This window comes from Hirsutella rhossiliensis (genome assembly GCF_020360975.1).
Source record: "Hirsutella rhossiliensis strain HR02 chromosome Unknown scaffold00012, whole genome shotgun sequence".
NCBI classification, from domain to species: Eukaryota; Fungi; Ascomycota; class Sordariomycetes; order Hypocreales; family Ophiocordycipitaceae; genus Hirsutella; species Hirsutella rhossiliensis.
Genome location: NW_025408678.1, coordinates 245,280 through 266,419, shown reverse-complemented (window position 1 = coordinate 266,419; position 21,140 = coordinate 245,280). Strand labels below are relative to the sequence as shown.

At 59.8% G+C, this 21,140-nt stretch overlaps 5 protein-coding genes across 5 annotated transcripts; 2 read left to right on the top strand and 3 right to left on the bottom strand.

Annotated features, from left to right (window-relative positions):
- Positions 1-3,651: 3,651 nt before the first annotated feature.
- Positions 3,652-7,016, top strand: HRG_09233 (Major facilitator superfamily transporter; the record flags this gene model as incomplete). Its single annotated transcript, XM_044867704.1, has 4 exons — positions 3,652-3,664; positions 3,757-4,520; positions 4,711-4,871; positions 4,919-7,016. 4 exons carry the CDS (start codon positions 3,652-3,654, stop codon positions 7,014-7,016), a joined length of 3,036 nt encoding a protein of 1,011 aa, XP_044716964.1.
- Positions 7,017-7,389: 373 nt separating this feature from the next.
- Positions 7,390-10,537, bottom strand: HRG_09232 (uncharacterized protein; the record flags this gene model as incomplete). Its single annotated transcript, XM_044867703.1, has 2 exons — positions 7,390-10,175; positions 10,240-10,537. 2 exons carry the CDS (start codon positions 10,535-10,537, stop codon positions 7,390-7,392), a joined length of 3,084 nt encoding a protein of 1,027 aa, XP_044716963.1.
- Positions 10,538-11,945: 1,408 nt separating this feature from the next.
- Positions 11,946-12,795, bottom strand: HRG_09231 (snf7 domain-containing protein; the record flags this gene model as incomplete). Its single annotated transcript, XM_044867702.1, has 4 exons — positions 11,946-12,028; positions 12,084-12,292; positions 12,360-12,564; positions 12,624-12,795. 4 exons carry the CDS (start codon positions 12,793-12,795, stop codon positions 11,946-11,948), a joined length of 669 nt encoding a protein of 222 aa, XP_044716962.1.
- Positions 12,796-14,007: 1,212 nt separating this feature from the next.
- Positions 14,008-15,515, bottom strand: HRG_09230 (anp1 domain-containing protein; the record flags this gene model as incomplete). The annotated part of the gene is made up of 6 exons (XM_044867701.1): positions 14,008-14,156; positions 14,220-14,354; positions 14,411-14,491; positions 14,547-14,594; positions 14,657-15,285; positions 15,343-15,515. The coding sequence occupies 6 exons, from the start codon at positions 15,513-15,515 to the stop codon at positions 14,008-14,010; spliced, it is 1,215 nt and encodes a 404-aa protein (XP_044716961.1).
- Positions 15,516-17,264: 1,749 nt separating this feature from the next.
- Positions 17,265-18,326, top strand: HRG_09229 (hhH-GPD superfamily base excision DNA repair protein; the record flags this gene model as incomplete). The annotated part of the gene is made up of 3 exons (XM_044867700.1): positions 17,265-17,357; positions 17,406-17,456; positions 17,502-18,326. 3 exons carry the CDS (start codon positions 17,265-17,267, stop codon positions 18,324-18,326), a joined length of 969 nt encoding a protein of 322 aa, XP_044716960.1.
- Positions 18,327-21,140: the final 2,814 nt, after the last annotated feature.

The following is a 21,140-nucleotide window of genomic DNA, read 5'->3' as shown; positions in this document are numbered from 1 at the left end:
ATGTCGCCTCTGGGAGCCTTCTGGTCATGCTCGATTCTCACGCTTTCCGTCTTGGATGATTTTTGCTTTACTTTTGTGTTTGTTATGGGGAAGTAAAGGTGATGCAGGCTTGCATCAGGGAATCTTGCGCAGGTCGCAATCGGCCATGTTCATGGACGGCAGGTACCGTCACTAGGGGATTAGAAAACGGGGTTAAAGCACTGGATGCTGCTGCTCCATCTATACAATACAAGAAGCCATTTGCTTAGCAGAGAAGGCGCGATGTTGCGTGGCTGTGTTACAGACCAGTCTGTCGCGGGTCAGACGTCAGCAAAAAAGCAGACAGGTCAATCCGATGTCTGTCTGGGACGGACGGGCGTCGGCTATGAAGCGGGCGGATGCGAACGGGTCCGCCATTGGATCAACGGGTACGTATTCGTAAGTACAGACGGGACACCGGTGACGGGCCACGGAGCCGAGGCGAACACGGGAGGCAGTCAGGCTATAAGCACTCGTGGTGGTTAAAAATAGATGAGTTGCCTGATTGGGTGACGGGGCGCCGGGGGCGGGTGAGCTTTGGCTTGTAGTACATATAAGCGTTTCCTCTGCCACTAGAGGAGGGAGGAGGAGGCGGAGGCGGAGGGTGGCTGTAGGAGACTCTTTGCCGGCTTGCACCCGGGCGACCTCGTACTGGTTACTGATCGTGCTGCAGCAGTCAGGCAATGGATGTGTTTGGCGTCAACTGCCGGCCGGTGGTTGGGTTCAAGCCGAGGTGCACCTAAGAGAACACCCAACTAATACTGGGTACCTGACCTACAACACCCAGGTAAACCGCTGACTTTGCCCCTGGATAACCACGAGGCTTCTTTCTGCCTGGTCGGGCGGGCAACGGCCCAAGCCGTCAGCCGGTCCGTTGATGCGTACGAGATGTATGTAGTGTTATGCCTTGGCTCAGTCATGGACTCTGCTTCAGACGCTGACGGAACGATGGAGGCACTGAGGTGAGCTTACTGTAATACCTAGGTACCTACAGTGGGGTAATTAGTGTTACCCCACCGAGCTCTCTCTGCCGGAGCTCGCTTCCCTCCGCTCGGGCCGATGGATACGGTGTGTGCGCGGCACTGTACGGTGCACTGTGGCTGTGCCTTGGGCGCTTGCTCCACTTGTCACAACAGCTGCTTAGTGCGGATGGAAAGATGCAGTCGGCTTCACCACTTGCCGAGCGAGTCGCGCTGCAGCTCGTCGTCTGGCTCCTCCCTCTTTGTCTCGTAATTCACCCATGTGTCCAAAATGGAAAGAAGCCCAAGTCGCGTCGCTTGCCGTGGCGAGGGAAGGCGCTCTCGCCTTGCTCCGACGCATGCCTCGACCTCGACAGATTCTGGTCCTTTGCTATCCCTCGACATCGCCAGCATCCTCGTATCCCTCATCCCTCTCAAATCGCCTCCTCCCCTCCCGTCTCCGGGGCCCTGATACGTCCTCTGCTACTTTGCATTCTTTCTCGCGTCTTCGTTTCTTGGCGGTTCGCTCTCTCACCACCAGCCATCGAGCAATCCTAGGCTGGCACCATCACTTCTAGCTCCTCCCTTCTCGGTCCCGGGCCGTCGACATCGTGTCCTTTCCCCAGCCGCTGCCGTCCAAGTGCTTCCACCCCGGACCGGCGCTCGGCCGCTTCTCGTCGACTTCAAGCAGCTCAAGGCAAAGCGGCAATGTTCTCCGCGCTTTTCATCCATACCCAGGCCTAGAAGCCCCTCGCCGACGCGGATATGGAGGCTGGCGATTTCGACGTCACCCCAACCCCAAGTAGCCGCCCCTCTCGGTCAGCGCTTCGGGCTGACAATGATCATGACTCTGCCTCGACCCTCGCGTCCCCGACGGGAGCCGCTGGTGTCCGACATCACTTGTTAAAGACGTCGGCCAGTGGCCCCACGATAGTGGACAGAGATCTGCCAGCACCGCCCGTCCTTGATCAGGCTCCAGTCGCGAGCGACACCCTTGTTTCCTCGCAATACCCAACAACTGAGCCAGAGAACAAATCCGCTGCGTCTTCCACGCCCTCTCCCGCCTTCTCCACCGCTCCTCACCTGGCCGGGGAGCACGGCAACACGCCATCGCAATCCCCTAGGCTCTTGGTCGATCGCGCTCCGAATCGTCTCCTTTACCATGTGGGTGGACCTGGTCAGTCGAGTCAGGCTCTGAGCCCGGACGTGAATGCCGAGCTCGGTGACTCTGGGCCTTCGACAACAGGCTATTCCTCATCTCCACGGGCTATTCCTTCGCGAGACCCGGCCAATGCCATGGCGCCGGAAGAGGGCGGCAAGCGGCCCGCCGCATCTGGTGAGGGTGTCCGTCCTAGTGGTGTTGGGGCAGCAGCCTTGGAACATGCCGGTCGCTCCCGTGTCTCCAAGGTTCGTCCAGCCTTCCAGTCCTATCCGACCCATCACCCAATCATAGCCGGCCAAGGCCACGGGCTTGACTATCACCCATCGCGCAACAAAGTTGGCCCCTTCGACGCCAAGCTTCAAGGCCCGGCCGCCCCTGATCACGAAGAGCTCATGTTCTTTTCAGGGTCATCAACTGCGGTGTCCCTGCGTGACATGCATGACACACAGCCAAGAGACGGTTCGCCTCCGAGTACCGCTGCCACCGCCTTGTCTGACATGTGTCGTGGCCGCTTCCCAAAAGTTCAGGCCGCTGTGGAGATTCCGGAAACGGAGCGATCCCTCGAGAGGGACACATCTCGAATCGCTAATTCGGTGGCTCCAAGCCACGAGCTCGGCTTCTCTGCATCCAAGGTCCGGCCATTCGTCACTTTGCTGGACCGGCCTGACCATGCCTCTTCGTATCCAGTCTATGAATCCAAGGCAAGACCTATGGCTAGCTCCAAGAGTCCTGGGAGGCAGCTCCAAATGGAAGGCATCGATACCAAGGGCGCCTCGTCATCACCCCCACATGAAGCAGTGCGGGTTCCAGTCGCCAAAGCCAAACCTTTCACCGACAGTCCTCGGGATGCCGTTAGTTCCCACCAAACGCATCATCACCACCTTCCGAAAGCACAGGCTTTTACGGGCCGGCTGGTCCCTTCCGCCTTTCCATCGCAAGGCGCACTGGATCAGTGTCAGAGATGCCAACCCCCCGAAGACGTGCAAGGGACGAGCCCCATGGTCCCGACCGCACGCTCAGCCCAAGAGCCCGCCAGGGGCGCAGGCTTCCCCACAGAACAAGTGTCTAGCAAGCATTCAATTTCAGTTTGCGATGAGTATCCTACGTACCCTGGTCCGGAACCGCATTCCATGGACACGTGCCAACGTTTTCCCCCGTACCTGGGACAAGGCCAAAAAGACGTCAGCGAGCAGTACAGCCAATACATGACGCCACTTCCGTCCCGAACAAGCCCGGATCAGCATCAAGTTGCTCAAACCTCGCCGCTCCTCCGAGATGACAGTCTAGCACGGCACGGTCGAGTCTTGCAAGTCACTGCTCCGGAGAGACCCTATCCGAGTCCTGAAGACGATGGATTTGTCACAAACGCCTTGTTCGGCGGCCCGTCGTCAAGAGGGCAAGCACCTTCCAAGTTCGCGGGTGGATTTGGCTTGTCGGAAGCTTCTGATTCTGCTCACGGGATAATACACGCCCCGATTCCTGTTTCGAAAGTGCGGCCCGCTTTCCAAAATCATGTGTTCAGGGAGTATGCCGGTCACACTCCAGTCTCCAAGGCAAGGGTTGCAGAAGACAGCTGCTTTGCCCCAACGCCTTCCGATGATCATGGCGTTGATCTAGAATCCGGCAAGTTTCAGAAGGCCGAGAACGACAGTCTTTTGGGAGAGCAAGGGGCAAAGGCGTCGAGTGGGACCCCGGGTCGTCGCCAGTCCCTCGGCTCTGCTCTGGACTACAAACGCACAGCACACTGGCTTCGGGACGTTCTGAATAATCGCGAAAGCTATACGACAAGGTTCACGGAGCGCCCCGCCAAGAACAAGCAAGACCCGTCCGTCTTGCCCGAGCAGAGACGGAAATCGGAGTCTATGCTGTCCAACATCCTGTCTGCCCGTCGTTTGACCCGAAACTCGTCACAGAGCACCAGGAAGAGTGTAAAGTTTGATGGACGTGGCTTCAAACGAGCCGTCAACGACCTGGAAAAGCTGTTGAATGAGGCTCTTGCCATTGCGTCGCACGTCGTCGACCGTCCGGGAACCCCTGCACGCAAGGGATGCAAGCCGCCGTCCTCCAGCCTTCGCTCCCGCCGCCGAAGCGTTTCGAGTGGCAACATGGGCTCCGAAGGTTCGCTGGTAAACCTCACCCCTGCCTGTGCCCAGGAAACGGCTGGGAGCATGGAAGAAGTGGAGCTGGACGAAGTTGCTCGCCCAAAGAGGCCGACTTGTCGACACGCAGCAACATACTCGGGTCTCTCCAGGCGGCCGCGGCTGAACGAGATTCTCCAGAGCTACTCTGGCGAAGACGTTGAGACCAAGACGAGGGAATCTACCCGCGACCTCGACCATGCACACGAGGCTTCCCTATCAGGTCCCAAGGTCGCGTTCGAGGTACCGTGCCGGGATTCCAGCAGGCATATGCGGGTACATGTCGTCACGAGAACCGACAAAGGCAGCATCGCAGGCGACGGAAGCAGCGAAAGCTCGCATTTCGTGGCCAAACACGGTGACCTACCAAGTCTCCCAAGGGAGATCGTGGCCCAGCACAACACTGAACCAAAATCTCACCGCGGCCGCGCAGGGGCTGGTGGGATCAGGAGGGCTGCCGGCCAACATGTCGCCCGGAGAGCCCACGCAACTCGGCGAGATGCAGGCCAAGGCGAGGAAAATCTTCCCGAACGTGACATTGCCGGTCGTCCGATGCGCGCTGAGCACGGCATCAGCCTCCGGCGGCGGTCTCACGTGAGTCTGCGAGACGCGCCGGGATTCAGCCTGGCCAAGTCGCGCAGGCGACAGCCAACAGCGAGAGACTGGTCGCCCATCCGGAAGAGATTTGTCGCGGCCGTGGCATGCATAAGCACGGCTCTGGTCGGTGTCATCCTGGGCATCTATGCGGGCTTGGTGCCCTCAATCCAGTACTACATTATCGACCAGTCCCATGCCACAGTCCACGGAAACACGGGATGCTTCTTGGGCTTGGCCGTGCCAACCTTGTTCCTCTGGCCGTTGCCGTTGCTCCATGGGCGGAAGCCTTACATCCTGTCCAGTCTTGTGCTGGCGATGCCGCTGCTATTCCCTCAGGCTCTTGCGGTCAACTCACAGAGGCTCACCAATACGCAATCGTGGCGGAGCATGCTGCTTATCGCCCGGACGCTCATGGGCGCTTCACTGGGGTTTGCGAGCATGAACTTCCATTCAATACTCACCGACCTCTTTGGGGCGTCTCTGATGAGCGTGAACCCGCATCAAGAGGTCGTCGACCAGTACGATGCCAGACGACACGGCGGCGGCATGGGCGTCTGGCTTGGCATTTGGACTTGGTGCTGGATCGGGTCCCTCGGCGTCGGCTTTCTCGTCGGCGCCTGCATCATTGACAGCTATCCTCCGGCGTGGGGCTTCTACGTCAGCATCATCATCATTGCCGTCGTGCTGTTCCTCAACGTCGTGTGTCCAGAGGTTCGCCGATCCGCCTTTCGCCGCTCGATTGCCGAGGTGAGGACGGGGAGCGACATTTCACGGCGAATCGCTCGAGGCGAGATCATGATGCACCGAGTCAAGACCGGCCCAAAGTGGTGGGGGCAGGAGGTTTACCACGGCCTCGCCCTGTCCTTTGAGATGCTGCGACAACCAGGCTTCGCCATCCTGACGCTCTATTCCGCCTGGATCTACGCCCAAGTGGTACTCATCATTGTGCTGCTAGGGTCTTTGGCTTCGCGGCTCTACCAGCTTCGATCTCCCAAGATTGGCCTTCTCGTTGGCTCCATGGCTCTCGGGGCCTGTCTCGCGATTCCATTCCAAAAGGCAAACGTCTTTTCGAGATCGCGCCAAGCGCAGATGAACAACAACTTGGCAACGCTGAACCGAAAAGTGGCGTGGTCTTCTCATCTTGTCCGCCGGACCATCTTTACTCTTCTCCTGCCGCTCGCAGGCATCTGCTACGCCGCCGTCTCTTCGGGTCCGCCATTGCACATCAGCGTCCCGACCTTGTTTGCGGGGTTTGTAGGGTTCCTCTCATGCCTCGCCATTGCAGAGTGCAACGGACTGGTCATGGAAAACTTTGACTGTTCCGACCTATCATCGGGCATGGTTGGGCGACAGCGTGGCGGGTCCGGAAAGAATCAGCAGAAACGGACCAACTACTCGTCGTTTCCGCGGGTCACGGCAGGCTTCGCCGTCATTCACGGGCTTGCCTTTGTTCTCGCCGCTGGGGCAACAGCTCTCGGCGGACTCGTCACCCGGACTCTGGGCCAGCAAGTTTCCACTGGCGTGGTGGCGGGCATCCTCTTTATACTCTCAGTCATGCTTCTCCTCGTTCTCATCCGCTTCACAGAGGTACAGATCATACCCCAGTGCAAGTCTGAGGCGATGGACAAGCTGGTCGAGGCCCGACGACGGTCGAGCACCCGCCGAGCGTCGATGCCCAACGACCCCCTGGCTATCATGGAGGAGGAAATGGCCTGGAGACCGGTCATGATCGGCAACCCGACGGGGAAAAAACGCCGCATGAACATTCTCGAGCTCGGCGGCCTCACTCGCTGGAACGAGATCCGCAAGAAGAACAAGCTCATTGACGAGGGCGCACACTTGAATCGAGCAGCCTGGGACCAAGGCATGGAAGCCCTCGATGATCAGATGAGCGACCTCCAAAGAGACGCGCGAGAGTTCTTCGGCATGAGCAGCGGGAGGAGCAAGGGCACGAGACATCTGCGTCGCACAGACGAAGGGAGCGAGACGGCAGACGAGTCCATGGAGATGGAGAACATTGAGATGCCAAGGGCGGGGGCGGCTCCGCGTGGGCGGGCTCGCCGCCACCCGGAGAGATGTGCCATGAGCCAGACCAGCGGAGAGGAAGGTGAAGAGGCGCGGGGGGCGCGGCACCGCCATTGAAGGAGACAATTCCCTGTGGAGGGACACAGACGTGAGCAACGACTGCCTGAGCCTGCCAGGGATTGGGGATGGAGAGCAGAAATCCTAAGTCCGTTGTAGATAGTATTGTGCAGAATGCCCTTGACTCCCTATATATACACGCCTTGACAAGCCAATGGCCCGTGATGTAGATGGTGATTATATTCCAATTTGCCTCATGTTTGTCTCTACAATTCTTTACTAAGCGCATCCCCCTCGAGGTATATGAAAAGAAGAGCGAGCATGCTTGACAATGAATGAAGACACGATAGAGACGCCCGGCAAGGCATTTTGGGTGACGTGTCGACAAAAAAAGGGAAGGGGGGATACACGAAGAACCGCGTCCACGGGCCCGCTAGCGCACATTGGGGTAGAGGTGCTCGCCGCGGCGGGTGGGTGTCAGCCTGGGCACCCAAGAGGGCGCGGCGGCTCCGTCGTCGTCGTGGCCGGGCAAGGGGCGCGGGGTGACGAGTTCGGGGGACAGGTAGAGGGGCCCGGGGGTGCTCTGGCGGCGCCAGGGTCTGCTGTTGTTGCCGCTGGTGCCGCTGGGCTGCTGCTGCTGCTGCTGCTGCTGCTGACTGTGTTGCTGTTCGTGCTGCTGTTCGTGCTGCTGGGTTGCTGGGCGAGGAGGAGGACGGTGGAGGAGGGGGTCCGTCGTGGTGGTGATGGACATGTGGGCGGCGCGGGCGGGGCCGAGGCGTTTGACGATGAGGGAGGAGGAGGAGGCGGAGGAGGAGGAGCACGAGGGCTGCGGAGGGGGCGGACGGGGGGGCGTGTCGTGGGGTTGGGGGTTGGGGAGGGAGTGTTGTCTTTGGTGGTGGTGGTGGTGCGGCTGCTGATGCTGGTATCGATGCTGATGCTCACGGTCATGGTCATGATCGTGGTCGTAGTCGTAGTCGTCGTAACGGTAATAATAATAGGGGTCGTGGTGGCCTTGCTGGCGTCGCGGCTGGGAAAGCCAGGGGGTCACTGAGGACGGGCGAGAGGGACGAGGCCGAGGCCGGGCGGGCAGCCCGGAGGTCCAGTTGGGCGGTGGGCGACGGGGCTGCTGCTGCCGCTGCGCGGGGCCATGCTGGATCCGATGCTGTGCCTGCTCCGCCGGGTACGGGGACGGCGCCTGTCGCAGCGACGCGACGCGCGAGGCAGACGGGAGGTGGCCCCTGTCGCTCTCGTCGGGGGGGGACGTCGACGGCCTGACGAGGCGCACCGTCGAGGAGGAGTCGGGTAGATGCGGCCCGGCGTCGTCGTCTGTGGCACCGCCTCCTCGCGCCATGGCAAGCTGCTGCTGCTGCTGCCTCGCCGGCCGGGGGCCGTGTCCTGGTACTAAAGAAGGATGGTGATGATACGGGTACTGGTTGTGGAGGTGGGGGGGGGCGCCAAGCAGGAGGAGGGGCCGGGCGCCGGCGGGTGCTCGCGAGGAGAGCCTGCGGCCGCCGACGATGCGCGGATACGACACGGGCGAGCGGCGGACGGCGCCCGAGCGCGGCGACTCGGTGACGGGCGACAGCGGCGACTCGGGATGCTGCGGCGGGCCGTTGTCGTCGCCGCCGCCGCCGTCGTCATAGCCGTAGTAGTCGTAGTCGCAGCCGTCGTCGTCGTCGTCGGACAGCGTGGCAATGGTGGTGACGCCGCTATCTGCCGAGACGGCGCGCGGGCGGCGCGTCTGGCTCAGCCGGGCCGACGAGAACAGCGGTCGCGGGGGAAAGGCTCGTTGCCGAAGCTCGGGGCTGGTCAAGACGGCGGCCGACGGCGGCGGCGGCGGCGGCGGCGGCTCAGCAGCCCGCGCGCCAGGCCTCGTCGTCAGCGTCCTCGCGGCAGCTCCATCTGGCTGCGGCTGCGGTTGCTCGGCCGCCGTCAGGAGGGGCGAGCGCGACTCGACCTTGAGGGCCTTTTGGGCGGCGGGCAGCACGAGGGCGTTTGCGACGCCCGGCCTGGGCGTGGCGGCCGTGACGGGCGTCACGACGCTGATCTCGGCCGCGTGCGAGACGCGCTTGGGGTCGCCGAGCACCCAGTTGCCGTGCTTGTCGGCGACGTAGTACGTGGCCGCGCTCGTCGAGGGGGGCCGCCAGATCCGGCCCTCGGGCGAGAGCGACGTCGCCCGGCCGTCCTCCTCGAACTCGGTCATGGTGCTGTCGCTGCGGCCGAGTGCGTGCCCGTGTCCGGGTTGCGACGACGCTCCGGCGACCGCGTGCTGCCCGCCCCCGCCGCCGCCGTGCTCGGGGATGTGCAGCTTGGGCGGCGCCGGGGGCGGGGCTCTGGACCGCGCGTAGGGCGGCGAGGCCTGCACCAGGCGGACCTGCGGACAGGCAGCTTCGTCCGGGTGCGACGACGGCGTCTTTGTGGCCCCGAGCGCCATTGCGGGCTTGGCTGGCAGCAGCCTGGACAGCGGCCTCGTCGGCGTCGACCTTGGCGGCGGCGGCGTCGTCGTTGTCGTCGTCGTTTGCGTCGGATGGTGCCCCGGCGACACGGCGAGACCGATGGCGCTCGGCCTCCAGCTCGTTGAGACGTACCGTCCGGGCGGCGCGAGGTTGTCCGGCGGCGGCGGCGGGACCGGCTGATTCGGCCGGGCGAGCCACGAGTTGCCGCCGCTGCTGCCGCCCTTGTCGACCTTGTAGCCCCATGTGTCCCGCCGGTGGAGCGCCTCGGTGCTGTCCGACCGCCGGTAGGGGTTCCGCTGCCTCCTCCGGTAGAACCTGAAGAGGGCGATGACGCCGACGGCGAGGGCGGCGAGCCCAATGACGCCCACCGAGATGCCCGCCTTTTGCCCGGCCGTGAGCGATCCGCCGGACCCGTCCTGCTGCTTGCCGTCTCCCACCCCGATGGGCACGCCGGTGGGCGTCCTGGCCTCGGACGCAGAGGTTCGCGTCCGCGTGCTCAGGACCGACGACGACGTCGACGTCGAGCTCCTCGCGGTTGAAGATTTCCTGGTCGTCGTGTTGGCTGTAAGCGTTGCAGAGGTCGACACTGAAGGCGTGTGGGCGCTCCTCGTCATGGCGTGGGTGCTCTGGGGAGGGGGGAAGGAGACTTGGCCTCCGCCGCCGACGGGGGGCAGGATGAGGGTCGCGGTGACGACTCCATGGGTTGGCCGGATTGCGTGCGGCAGTCCGTGGCACATGCGATGAGCCCTGTAAATGACCAAAGCTGCCGCACCACTTGCGCATCAGTCGCTCGCATCTTTCCATCCCCATGCCACGGGAAAACTCACGACTGGCTTCCTCCTGAGAGCAAGACCCAAACGACTTCTCCGCGGCAAGGCACTGCACAGCTCCCTCGCCGACCGTGTACTCGGAGTCGCCAGGCGTCGAGCACAGCCAGCCCAGGGACGGGACCTCGCCATTGCCGCCGGCTCCGTAGTTGAAGGCTAGGAAGGAGAGGAAGCACCCCTGGGCGCAGCCGGGCACAAGCCGCGAAACGTCGTCAGGCAGGAGAATCGCCGAGGCTGCGGCGGCGCATAACAAGACTGCGAGGGGGGTGAAGCCGAAGACGGCCGGGTTCCTGGCCATTCTATCAAGAAACCTCTGGGGGGCGTGGCGCGGTCAGCTTCGGCGGCCTCGAGGAGGGAGGGTGCAGTTGTGTGTCTCTGCATCTTCTCTCGTTCTCGGTGAAGGAGCCGGGCTGGCAGGCCAGGGAGAAGCAGACAGCGCAAAGGACAAGACGGGGGAGCGAAGCCAGCCCTGTCGGATGCTCCACGAAGTCGAATCGCAAGCACGAACCTAGTAAAGTAAAGAACGAATGGGAATGATCCTGAGACGGCCAGCATCCCAGCATCGTACCCGAGCAAAGGCGAAGACGAAGACGAAGACGAAGGCGAAAGGCGAAAGGAAGAAAGGCGAAAGGAAGGAAGAAATAAGCCTGCCACGAGGGGGATGCAAGACGGGCGACGGCGAGAAGCCAAGGACACACGCAAGGAAAGAAGCCCGGGACAGACAGACGGCTAGGAAAAGGTGCAAGTGTGCAGAACTGAGGTTGGAGGCTCATCTAAAGAGCAGCCGTCCCGCCTCTCCTCGCCCCAGCATCCGCGCCTCCGGGCATCCCATCCGCGCCCAGCTGTTGCCGCTCGCCCTCTCCTGCATCGTCAGCGCCTCGGCTGGTGCAGCTCGCGGTCATGGTGGCGCGCAACGCCCAATCAGCGGCATCGCGTCCAGGCGGTTATGCACCACCCTTGGCTTGGTCGATAGGCGCCCGTCGTTCTTCTCTTGTCGGTCTGGCCTCCTCTTCTGGCTAAGCGCGTTGAAAGAGGTTGCAGATGGGTCACGTGCCTCCTCGGGCGCAAGGGGGCCAATCAACGACGCGCTCGAGACGTCGTTCGCGCCCAACACGAACCACGAACTCTGAGCGTCACGACATGCCGTTTCAAGGCTGCAGCCGACGGACCCTGGGTGCCGGCCAGCAAGTCTCAGCTGGACTGTCGACACGCACATGCAGTCTCCGAGACGCTGGTGCCACCTGTAAATATGTCATGGGAGAAAAGGGAACATGGATTGAGCTGGTCCGGCGTCCTGCTGTATTTAGCCAATGTGCCGTGCCCACGATGGCCCTCGTTTGATGCGCTGTCCACAAATGACGTGAGCGCTACATCGTGCATCCATTGTCCAATCCAAACCGCACCATCATCCTCACCGAGTCGGGGAGGGAGGAAAGTGCAACGAGCATTCGTCTTGGCATGCTCAGCCTGTAGAGTCCGACAAGCGGATGAGTTCCTGCCACCAGCGCGTGCTTCTCTAACACCCCATCATCAGATACGCCAACGCCAAAAGCAACACCATGAATAGAAAGCGTGCCAAAAGACAAAGAGGGTCTCGACATGTTGAGCGGATCCGTCCCGGAGCGCGGAAGCCGACATTTGAACCCACTGCAACTGACCCGAGTAAATGCTATGCCCCGGCTTGTGCGTATTCAACCAGCCCGTCTTCACATGGCCATTTCGGCTTGTAGCTTCCGCAGCTCCGCCTCTTCGTCGTCCTCCTCCTCTGCCGCCCTTCTGTTTGACACGGCTGTATTCATTCACCGTCAGCGCCTACTGCAAGTGCTTGATGGGACACAACTCACGCTCCGCGTTGGCCGGCGATGGCATCGTGTGCACGGCATCCGAGACGGGCACATTTCCCGTCTTCAAGATGGCTTCGTCCAGCTGCTCCTGCTGAAGCTGGTCCAGCTCGTCTTCGAGTTCGCCGTCGTCGATTGGATCCGTGATCGACGCCCCCGTAATGGCCGTGACAATCTCTTCGCTGAGTGCGTTTTGATCCCGTAGTTTCTCCCTGTAGGTTCATGTTTAGCACAGACTCACCCCGTGCGGATACAAGAACAAAGACGGAGGCCACATACATGGTCTCGTCGACCTTTTCGGGCGTGAGCTTGCCGTGGATCTGCTTCATCGCATGGCTGGCCTTTTCCATGGCCGCCAGTGTCTCTCTGTTGATGTTGGCCGACTCGATCGAGTTGATTTGCTGCTCGAGCGTCCCTATCTGCGCAATCGTCTGGTCCAGAGCGTGTTCGTGCGTCTTCTTGCGTCGCAAGGCCGCCTTGGCCACTGAAGTCCCATTCAGTACCGGTAGCCGCCCTCTTCTCCCCGACTCCCGGAGGACGTACCGTTCTTGTTTGTGTTTGCGTTCTTGCGGGCAATGTTTTGCTGCTCGTCTATTTGGTTCTGCAGATGCTTCTCACGCTTTTGAAGCATGTCGAGATGCGACCGCAACCCGAGAATGGCATCTTTGGGCGTGTCTTTGCGTTGGGCGGCGCCCCCGCCAAACCAACTCCACATTCTCTCGGTGTTTGCGGCGGCGAGGAGGAAAACGGGGATCTTGTTGTTGATTTGACGGCGTGATGGAGCAGCCGGAGCCTCTTATCGAGAGATGGGGGAGAACGATCGTGGGCAGGTGACTTTGGCAGAGGCGCGGTCGACGAGGATGGTGGGGTCAAGTCTGCTGGAACTGGCGTCAGTCAGCCACAGTGGAAAAACAATATGCGACAGAGTGAATCCCCGGCACGGGTCACTCACAGGTGGTGGTGCGTTGGATGCCTCCCGTGCCCAAAAGTCCGTCGTGAAGATGCTTTTCCCGTCGCGCGCCGCGAAGCAAGAGAGCCGCCGTCGTCGCCGCTTATCCACGTTACGGCGGGACGATGACGGCACCTGCCCGCGTGCCCAGCAGCGGCTTGCAAAGTTAGCCGCACTTGACCCGGCGTCATGTGATGCGCTTACTCACATGTTCACCAAGTGGGACACGTGCCAATTACAAAGTACTTGTCAAGTCATATATGATAAGTTATGCCTCCTCAACTTTGGACCACGAGCCTGCAGAGCAACTAGACTGTGGAATCATACTTTTGTCATGACATCCACGTCTGATTAATTGCCCGAGGGAAACTTGTTCCAGTAGTACCATCAAGACGTCGGAATCGTGTATTCGCTCAGAAAACTCGGTCTATTACGATTTCCACCGTCTCGCGAACCAGCATATCCATTAATGCCCCAAAGTGTATTCGCAGGTAGACTCGATCAAGGCTCCTCAGCCTCGAACAGTAGACCAAGGCCTAGGCCAACAAGAGCAGAAAGAGGCCACCTCCAGCCATCAATAGCAGCGTGAACGAAAGTCTCTCCTCCTGCTAGGATTCGGCCTGGCGATAAAGACCTCTCCCAAAGGCTCGCTGATCTTGCGCTATGCGTACCGGGGCTCCGACTTGAACTCATAGACGCTTGATACTAAAAAGTGTAAAAATGAAGAAGAGGGGGGAGGAGAGGGAGAGAAAGGGGGAGGAGGGGATAAAAGGCGTCAAGACAAAAACAGCCAAGGGAGGCCCAAAGCTTCGGGGGAAAGCACTGCCCTGCAGCCAACTCAATCGCACCTTGAGGGTGGCGTCGTCACTGCCCGTGTATAATATGCCACCCAGTAAAGCGATCGTGGAAGTTTAATCCAGGCAAAAATATCGGATACATGAATCGAACGGCAATTCGGGTCATGGCCTGGCGCGGGTGTTATTTGTTTCCACCCTTTTCTTCAGTGTCGATGTGCCACACGACATAGTTGGGAAGGCCGACGACCTGATAGCCTGCGCGCTTGGCCATTTTTGCGAATCCCTCTGTCTCGGCTTGGTTCTCAAAGGCGTAGCATGGAAAGTTGATACCTGTGTTCAAGTCTACTTGTTAGCATCCCTGGTGTTCTCCGGGGGGGGCTCGGGGCAGCGTACCGGACCGGTGAACGTCGGCCTTGACGACAACATTGACGCCACCGATTCCATCGAGTTCCATTTCCTCGTCCTTGTTGTCTCGCCAGTCACCCATCCGGGCCATGTACGTTCGGCCTGTATCGTATTGCTTATATCCTGTGCCGAGCGGTGTCAGTATTGACTCGCCAGGCTCCAACTCCGGTGTGACGAACCCTCGGCGAGAACGACGTTCTTGTCTAGGCTCTCGGTCAATCTGCGACCCTTGTCCGACTCAACCCACGAATTATAGTCGACTGACGCACACGCGTTAGCCCATGGCGCACCCTTCTCACAGCGTCGGTAACTCACATCGTCCTTCGATGTCGATGCCGTCCTTGTACCGATGAAACCAGATGTCTGGATGCCAATGTCAGCGAACCTGTGCACGGCGTGACAGGGCGCGCGCGGTGTGGACCTACTCGGAACGATGATGTCCTTGTCGTGCGCAATCAAGTCCTCCAGGACCTTGGCCGGACTGTCCACAATGTCCACATCACGCCAATAGACCCACGAGTGCTCCGGCTTGAGGGCGGCGGAAAGAAGGTAGTTCCTGGCCTTGCCCATGGCTTTGCGGCGCGGGCCTTGGGCTTCAAAGGAATGCCGTTCCTCGACGTTTTGGCTGAGGTGGTAGCCAAAGTCCTTTTCGACAACAGTGGCGCTGTGGAAGGGAATCTGGTCTGGTCGCTTTTGAATGCGGTCGAGTTCGGAGGAGAGCACGGCGAGGGTGTCGTCTTTTGAATCGGAGACAAGGAAGGCGAGGTCGATCAGGTGATGGGGATAGGTCAACTCGGCGAGGAGCTCAAAATACTTGGACAGGTAGGGGGCGGCATCCTTGAGGGGGGTTAAGATGAGAACCCTCTCCTCGTTGGCGACAGCTTTCCGCGTAGACTTGATGGGGTTCAGGTCAACGTGCTGTATCGAGGTCGAGTCAATCTTGAGCGGGGCGTGATGGTTGAAGACGACGGGCGTTTGCGTGTGCGCGTGCCACCTTGCGTACTCGTTCTGCGACATGTCTATCGGCGGCTTCGAGGGTCCCCAGCAGTAAAAGCTACAGGTGGTCCGTCGTCAGCAGCCGGAGGGCGGGCATGGGCCTCGGGGTTGGTACCTCTGCATTTCTGACGCCGAACTGCTGATCCCGCGCCATAGCAATATCAGGATGCCGGCAATGGTGAGGAGCAGCAGAAAGCGCGTCCTCGTCGCGACGTTCCAGAGCGCTCTCGACGGCGGCAGCTGGGCCCTCGCGGCCTTCCAGTTCAGCCCGCCCTTGGGGAGAAGCATGGTAGGCCTTGCGACGGGAGCCTCGTCACGGCGCGGTCTGGCGAGTAGGCGATTGGTCGGATAGCCCCCCAGTTGCGCACCTCGCGCGACGAGGGCAGAGTTCCACGGGGGTGCGAGGACACGGAGTGACGGCCGCGTTTCTGACGTTCGTGATCGACGCGCGGGGGAAGCGGCCTCGCGGGAAGAAGTGGGAAATGCGGAGACGGGAAAGGGGGAGAGGAGAGAAAAAGAAACAGAAGCGAATGAAAGCGTCGCCAGGTAATTATCACATCAAGGTTGCTCTCGAGGGAGTGGTGTTTCGCGATGCACCAGGATGGACAGGCCGTCAATACCCAAGATGTAGGTAGTATGTATGATGGGAGGAAGAATGAAGCGAGGCTGGCTGTAACGCTGGCAGACGGAGGAGCTTCTGGCGGAAAGGGAGTAATAATACGAGGAGCCCATTAATTAACCGTGGCAGGAAAAAGCGAGGCGCTGGGGCCCATCGATTACTGCACGGTACGCGGGAGACACTTTGGTGAGCGGAGCATTTTGGCTGTTGGACGACAGCGGACGGTGGAGGGCTGAAGTCCCGCGCAGGTAGCTTCCCTGCTCCAAATATAGCCGCCGATTGTGCCTTAGCAGTGAGGTTAGTGCAATGGAGTTGGAGGCTACTATCAGTGCCCGGGGTTTTCTTTCCCCTTCTAGCGTGCCAGCTACCCTGTACAAGCTACCCTTGGGACCAATGACCCATGGTGCGACTCCGAGTCGAGTGTGATGGCCTGCCCGGCGAGTCGATGATATGTCGTTGCTTTCTGCGGAGCACAGAGGCGCAACACGTGGTCGATCCGTCGCCGCAGTCTGCTGTCTTGTCTTGGTGGTGACCCGTCGGCGCCGCCTCGGGACACGAGGTAGCACCTGTGCTTGCCGAACCCAAGTCAAACAGAGCCAAGTAAAAGGCCGAGTAAAACACGCAGCGGAGATGGAAGGGAGAGCCGCTACCACGGTTGACTACCGCTGCGAAGAAGCCGCCGCTGTTCCAGCACACAGCAGGCTGTGTATTCGCATATACAAGACGTCTGCTGGTCCATCAGGACGCACGCGTGCCACCTGAATAAAGTGTGGCCCGTGGTTCTATCCCGTCTCGTGCGTTTCGTCGAGCAAGTTTACCCGTGCCTTTGTGACCAACCACGGCCGAGACGGAAACTCCTGTTCAATGTTGGCCTCTGCTCCCCTCCGCTGCGTAACACCTGCCTACCGTTGCAAGGCCAAGGCGGACTGGCCGAGTCGAATAGCAAGCTCTAGCAAGCGCCGGCATGTCGGAATACGGAGTGACGTGCCTCGCGCCGACAGTGCCAATTGTCCACTGTGACAAAAGGTCTGGCCGGTTAAAGACACACGACGGTAATTAGCTCTTGTTGCGCCATCGCGCATCACGGAGCATAGAGACAAAACATCAACTCCTCGAGCCTGTGCCGTAATTACTGTAGCAGTAGCTAACTTAGCTGCTGGGGCCCGAAAAGGCCTAGTGCCACGCCCCTTGGCTGTCCGTCAGCTTCCGTCATCCATGGGAATTCACTCCCGGTGTTGAAACCCCAGACGTTACCCAACGCTTGATTCAACGTCGCCCCCCACAAGACCGAAGACCGCCCGTTGCAAGAGATTGCTGGCCCTCTCATGCCGTTGCCTTTGACCAAACCAGTCATCTCCACGTGCACCTCTCGTATTCTCCCGCCCACCAGGACGTGCTTCGGCGCCCATCGTCTGCTCATGTCCGCCCCGAGGCGCTCCACCCGACTCAGCGCTCAGGCAGACACGAAGCTAGCCCCCCTCCCGCCGCCGCCGAGCAGACGCAAGAGAAAGGCCGGACCAGATGTTGCGACAGCACCCAACCCCGTCACCCCAATAAAGAGACGCGCGCAACCTGCAGCACCCCGGCCTCTCACACCGACGCCAGAACCGGTGGCTGCCGAGCAAGGCGACGGGCCACCAACGGCTCGCCACAAGACGCTCGCTCGGATAGCGGACCCTGCGTCTACCAATGCGACTCTCGTGTCGCCAGAGACTTCACGCCTGGTGGCGTCGCGACATGCCGGCTCCGTTTCGCCCTCGAAAGCACAGGCGGTCAGGACGACGACACACACCATTCTCCAGGAGGCCTGCGAGCATCTCATCAAGGTTGACGAGCGGCTGCGCCCTCTCATCGAGAAGAATCCCTGCAAAATGTTCTCGCCCGAGGGCCTGGCTGAGAGAATAGACCCATTTGAGAGCCTGGCGAGCGGCATCATATCTCAGCAAGTGTCGGGCGCCGCCGCCAAGTCCATCAAGGCAAAATTCGTCGGCCTCTTTGGCCAGCACGAGGACCCGACGCCCAGGTTCCCGCATCCCTCCGAGGTGGCCCAATGCCCGCTGGACAAGCTGCGGACGGCCGGACTGTCGCAGCGCAAGGCCGAGTACATCCAGGGGCTGGCAGACAAGTTTGCAAGCCGGGAGCTGAGCGCAAATATGCTGCACGACGCGCCCTACGACGAGCTCGTCGAGAGGCTCGTCGCGGTGCGTGGCCTGGGCCGGTGGTCGGTCGAGATGTTTGCCCTCTTCGGACTCAAGCGGATGGACGTCTTCTCCACCGGCGACCTGGGCGTCCAGAGAGGCATGGCTGCCTTTGCCGGACGAGATGTGGCCAAGCTCAAGTCAAAAGGGGGCAAGTGGAAGTACATGTCGGAGAAGGACATGCTCGACATGTCGGCCAAGTTTGCCCCGTATCGCAGCCTCTTCATGTGGTTGATGTGGAAGGCCGAGGATAGCTTCACTGACGTCAGCACCATGGAATAACGATCGATGCCTGATTATTATCACGCTGCCAACATGGCTCGCGGCCTTGGGGCAGTTCATCGGGGGGGTGACCAACAGGAGCTGAGGAGCCCCCGGTGAATGATGCTGGTGTTTCATCGCACCCGCCGAGCAAAACAAGCCTTGGATAGAGTACTATACCATACCGTAGGCCGAGTAGGCAACCGAACAAGCATCCGTACGTACTGTACTGTACTGTGCCAAGCGTCTAGTACCTACGACAGCAACACGTCTCCTTACAGGTTGACAGCGACAGGGCACAAACAAGGCACGTTTCACATATGGAAAATCATGGCTTCCCTGCCTTGTCGCCCAGGAGCCGCGGCCGCCGATCACGTCGATCCAATCAACCGACTTGGTGGAAAAGAAGTTGGTCGGGGAATCGTGATACAGCGGCGCCGTTGGGGCACGTGCAAATAAAGGCGGCGCTTCCGGGTTACCTCTGCTTTGTGCGCGGTACCTGGCAAGGGCCCCGAGAGGAAAGTGGCACTCTCTCGCATCTGTGCCTTGCCTTGGCAGCAGCAGTAAAATGATGGAACAATAAATGCTTAATAAATGATGCATAAAATCGAAGGGCTGCTGGGGGGTGGGAGGAAGAGGCCGGAACTGAGAGTCTTGGTCTGTAGTACATGGAGCCGAAAATTACGGTGACGTCAAGCAGGCCGGACCGTGATATCGGCCCTCAGGCTCCATGATGAATTCTTTGCGACAGATGTGAGCACACCGGCGCTAATCCTGTATGTACCGCACCGACGTGGACGGCCAAGAAATGAACGGCAGCCGTCCAACCGGACCGGGGCACGGGAAGCGACGGGACGTTGACGAACCGTGCGCATTGTTTTTTCTTGATTATTTCCCTTGCTTCCTTTTCCTCATCAGCAAGACTTCAGCCACCGATGCCACACTGTCTACAAACTGCACCGTGTACAGTACGAAGCAGAGACGAAACGAGACGAAACAAACAGGCAGATCCGAGCTTCTCCAAGGACAAGTATGTGTGTACTGTACAGTACTTTATACAATACGAAGAAACTTTTACGGTAGGTACGGTACAGTCGGGAGCTGTAGCCCCTTTTTGCTAATGCTAAGGGAAGCAGGCGAGATTGCTGGTGGTGAGCCGCGCTGAGTACGAGTTGTGGGAAAAGGCGGCTCGTCGTCGGGTGTGCCAGTAGCAGGTCATTTGCACTGTACATAAGTACTGATAAAAGGTCATTCAAAACACCTCCTGACCGAGCGCATGCTCAAGCGACAGTAGCCCAAAAAAAGACGCTCAAGATGCGACATGGTGCCTCTTGTGCTTGCCGCTCGGGGCGCCGAAGATGAAAAGGCATGTTCAGCGGGAATGTCTCTCTAATTGACAGTGTGTTTGTACTGTATGGATAGGGACGCCCATGAATTGCACGTCAGTGGATGCTAGTGCTATTGTTCATCCCGTTTGCTCGCCATCTACCGACGATCTACCCATTTTTATCTCCTCGGTCTCGAGGGCGCCTTGGGGCGTCTTGGAAGCAGGCATGGCAGGGCATCAACCTTGCCAGGCATGATGTATTTTTGGGCATCGTCAGGTTGATCGAGGTCGAAGAAGAAAAGAAAGGTTGTCCAAGTCAGATGGTGGCTTGCCTGCCCTATCCGACATCACTCGCTTTCCGCGAGGCCGCCCATTCCTCTGAACCAGTTGTATGCCTGGATGAAGCCGCCGCCCCTGACCCAAGACATGACTCAGTGGTGGCACAATGGTTCCTCCACAACACCATCGGCGCAAGGGGCAGCAAAGTACCTAACTGCACGTGTCATCGTACAGTAATACTGAAAGTCTGCATCTGGCACCTGTTGACTGGCAGCACATGCAAACAGCCAGAAACAGGACGGACGCAACGCCTCACCTGTCATAAGCAAAACTCTGCGGCATAAAAAAGTCGCAGCACTGGCGAGAAAGCGAAGGTGGGTACAGTACCTATTTACCTATGCCTTACAGTAAGGTAAAGCAGCACAGTATCTCTCGTCCTTGAGCCACACGACTCAATCCCTGCCCGCGGAGCCTTGCAGCAGCTAATGCAAAATCCACGGCTACTACGAGATGCGTTCTAGCGCGTCACATTAGTGTAATGTACTGTGGTGCCAAATAAGGGGCCAATGGTCCGCCGTGAAGGGCTCTGGGCGGAGAGGTAGTCAGTCAGTCTATGGCCTGTTGACGGCTGCTCATGAGCGAGCACTCGCGAACCAGTACGTGTCGAGCGAGACCTTTTGCAAAGCATTGGTTGACGGCGCACAAGGCAGTGAAAGGGGAGATGAGCTGCCATGTGCGCATTGAGACTGTGTTACTGTGCGTGTGTAGCTGATTGTGGGCACAGTAGAGCTCCAGCGTGGAGTGATAACGCGGCCTCTAGACCGAATGGCCCTTGGACCTTGGACGGCTTTAGGGGGGCACCCATCTGGGCCAAGAGCTCTGTAGGTACCAAGGAACATTGCACAGGGCGAGATGAGGAATTGGTGCATAGGGGGTTTAGGTACCAGTACTTGGGCCGTGATGTTGACCAGACAAAGGCTGGCACACGACCGTGGCACACCATGTAGCCGAGGTCCATGTTCTGCAATGGGACATGGCTTGGGGGACTGCGTATTGTAAACAGCCATCTACCGGCACTCAGCATGGTGGCAACATTGAACTGTCTGTGCATCATCAGTGGTACCTCATCTCACGGGCCGAGTCGACTCGGCCCCGGACGGACTGTTTTGTACCTCCCGGGAAGCTGGGAGGTACCGCACAGCGCCCCCTGAGCGAATCAGAGCGCCTGG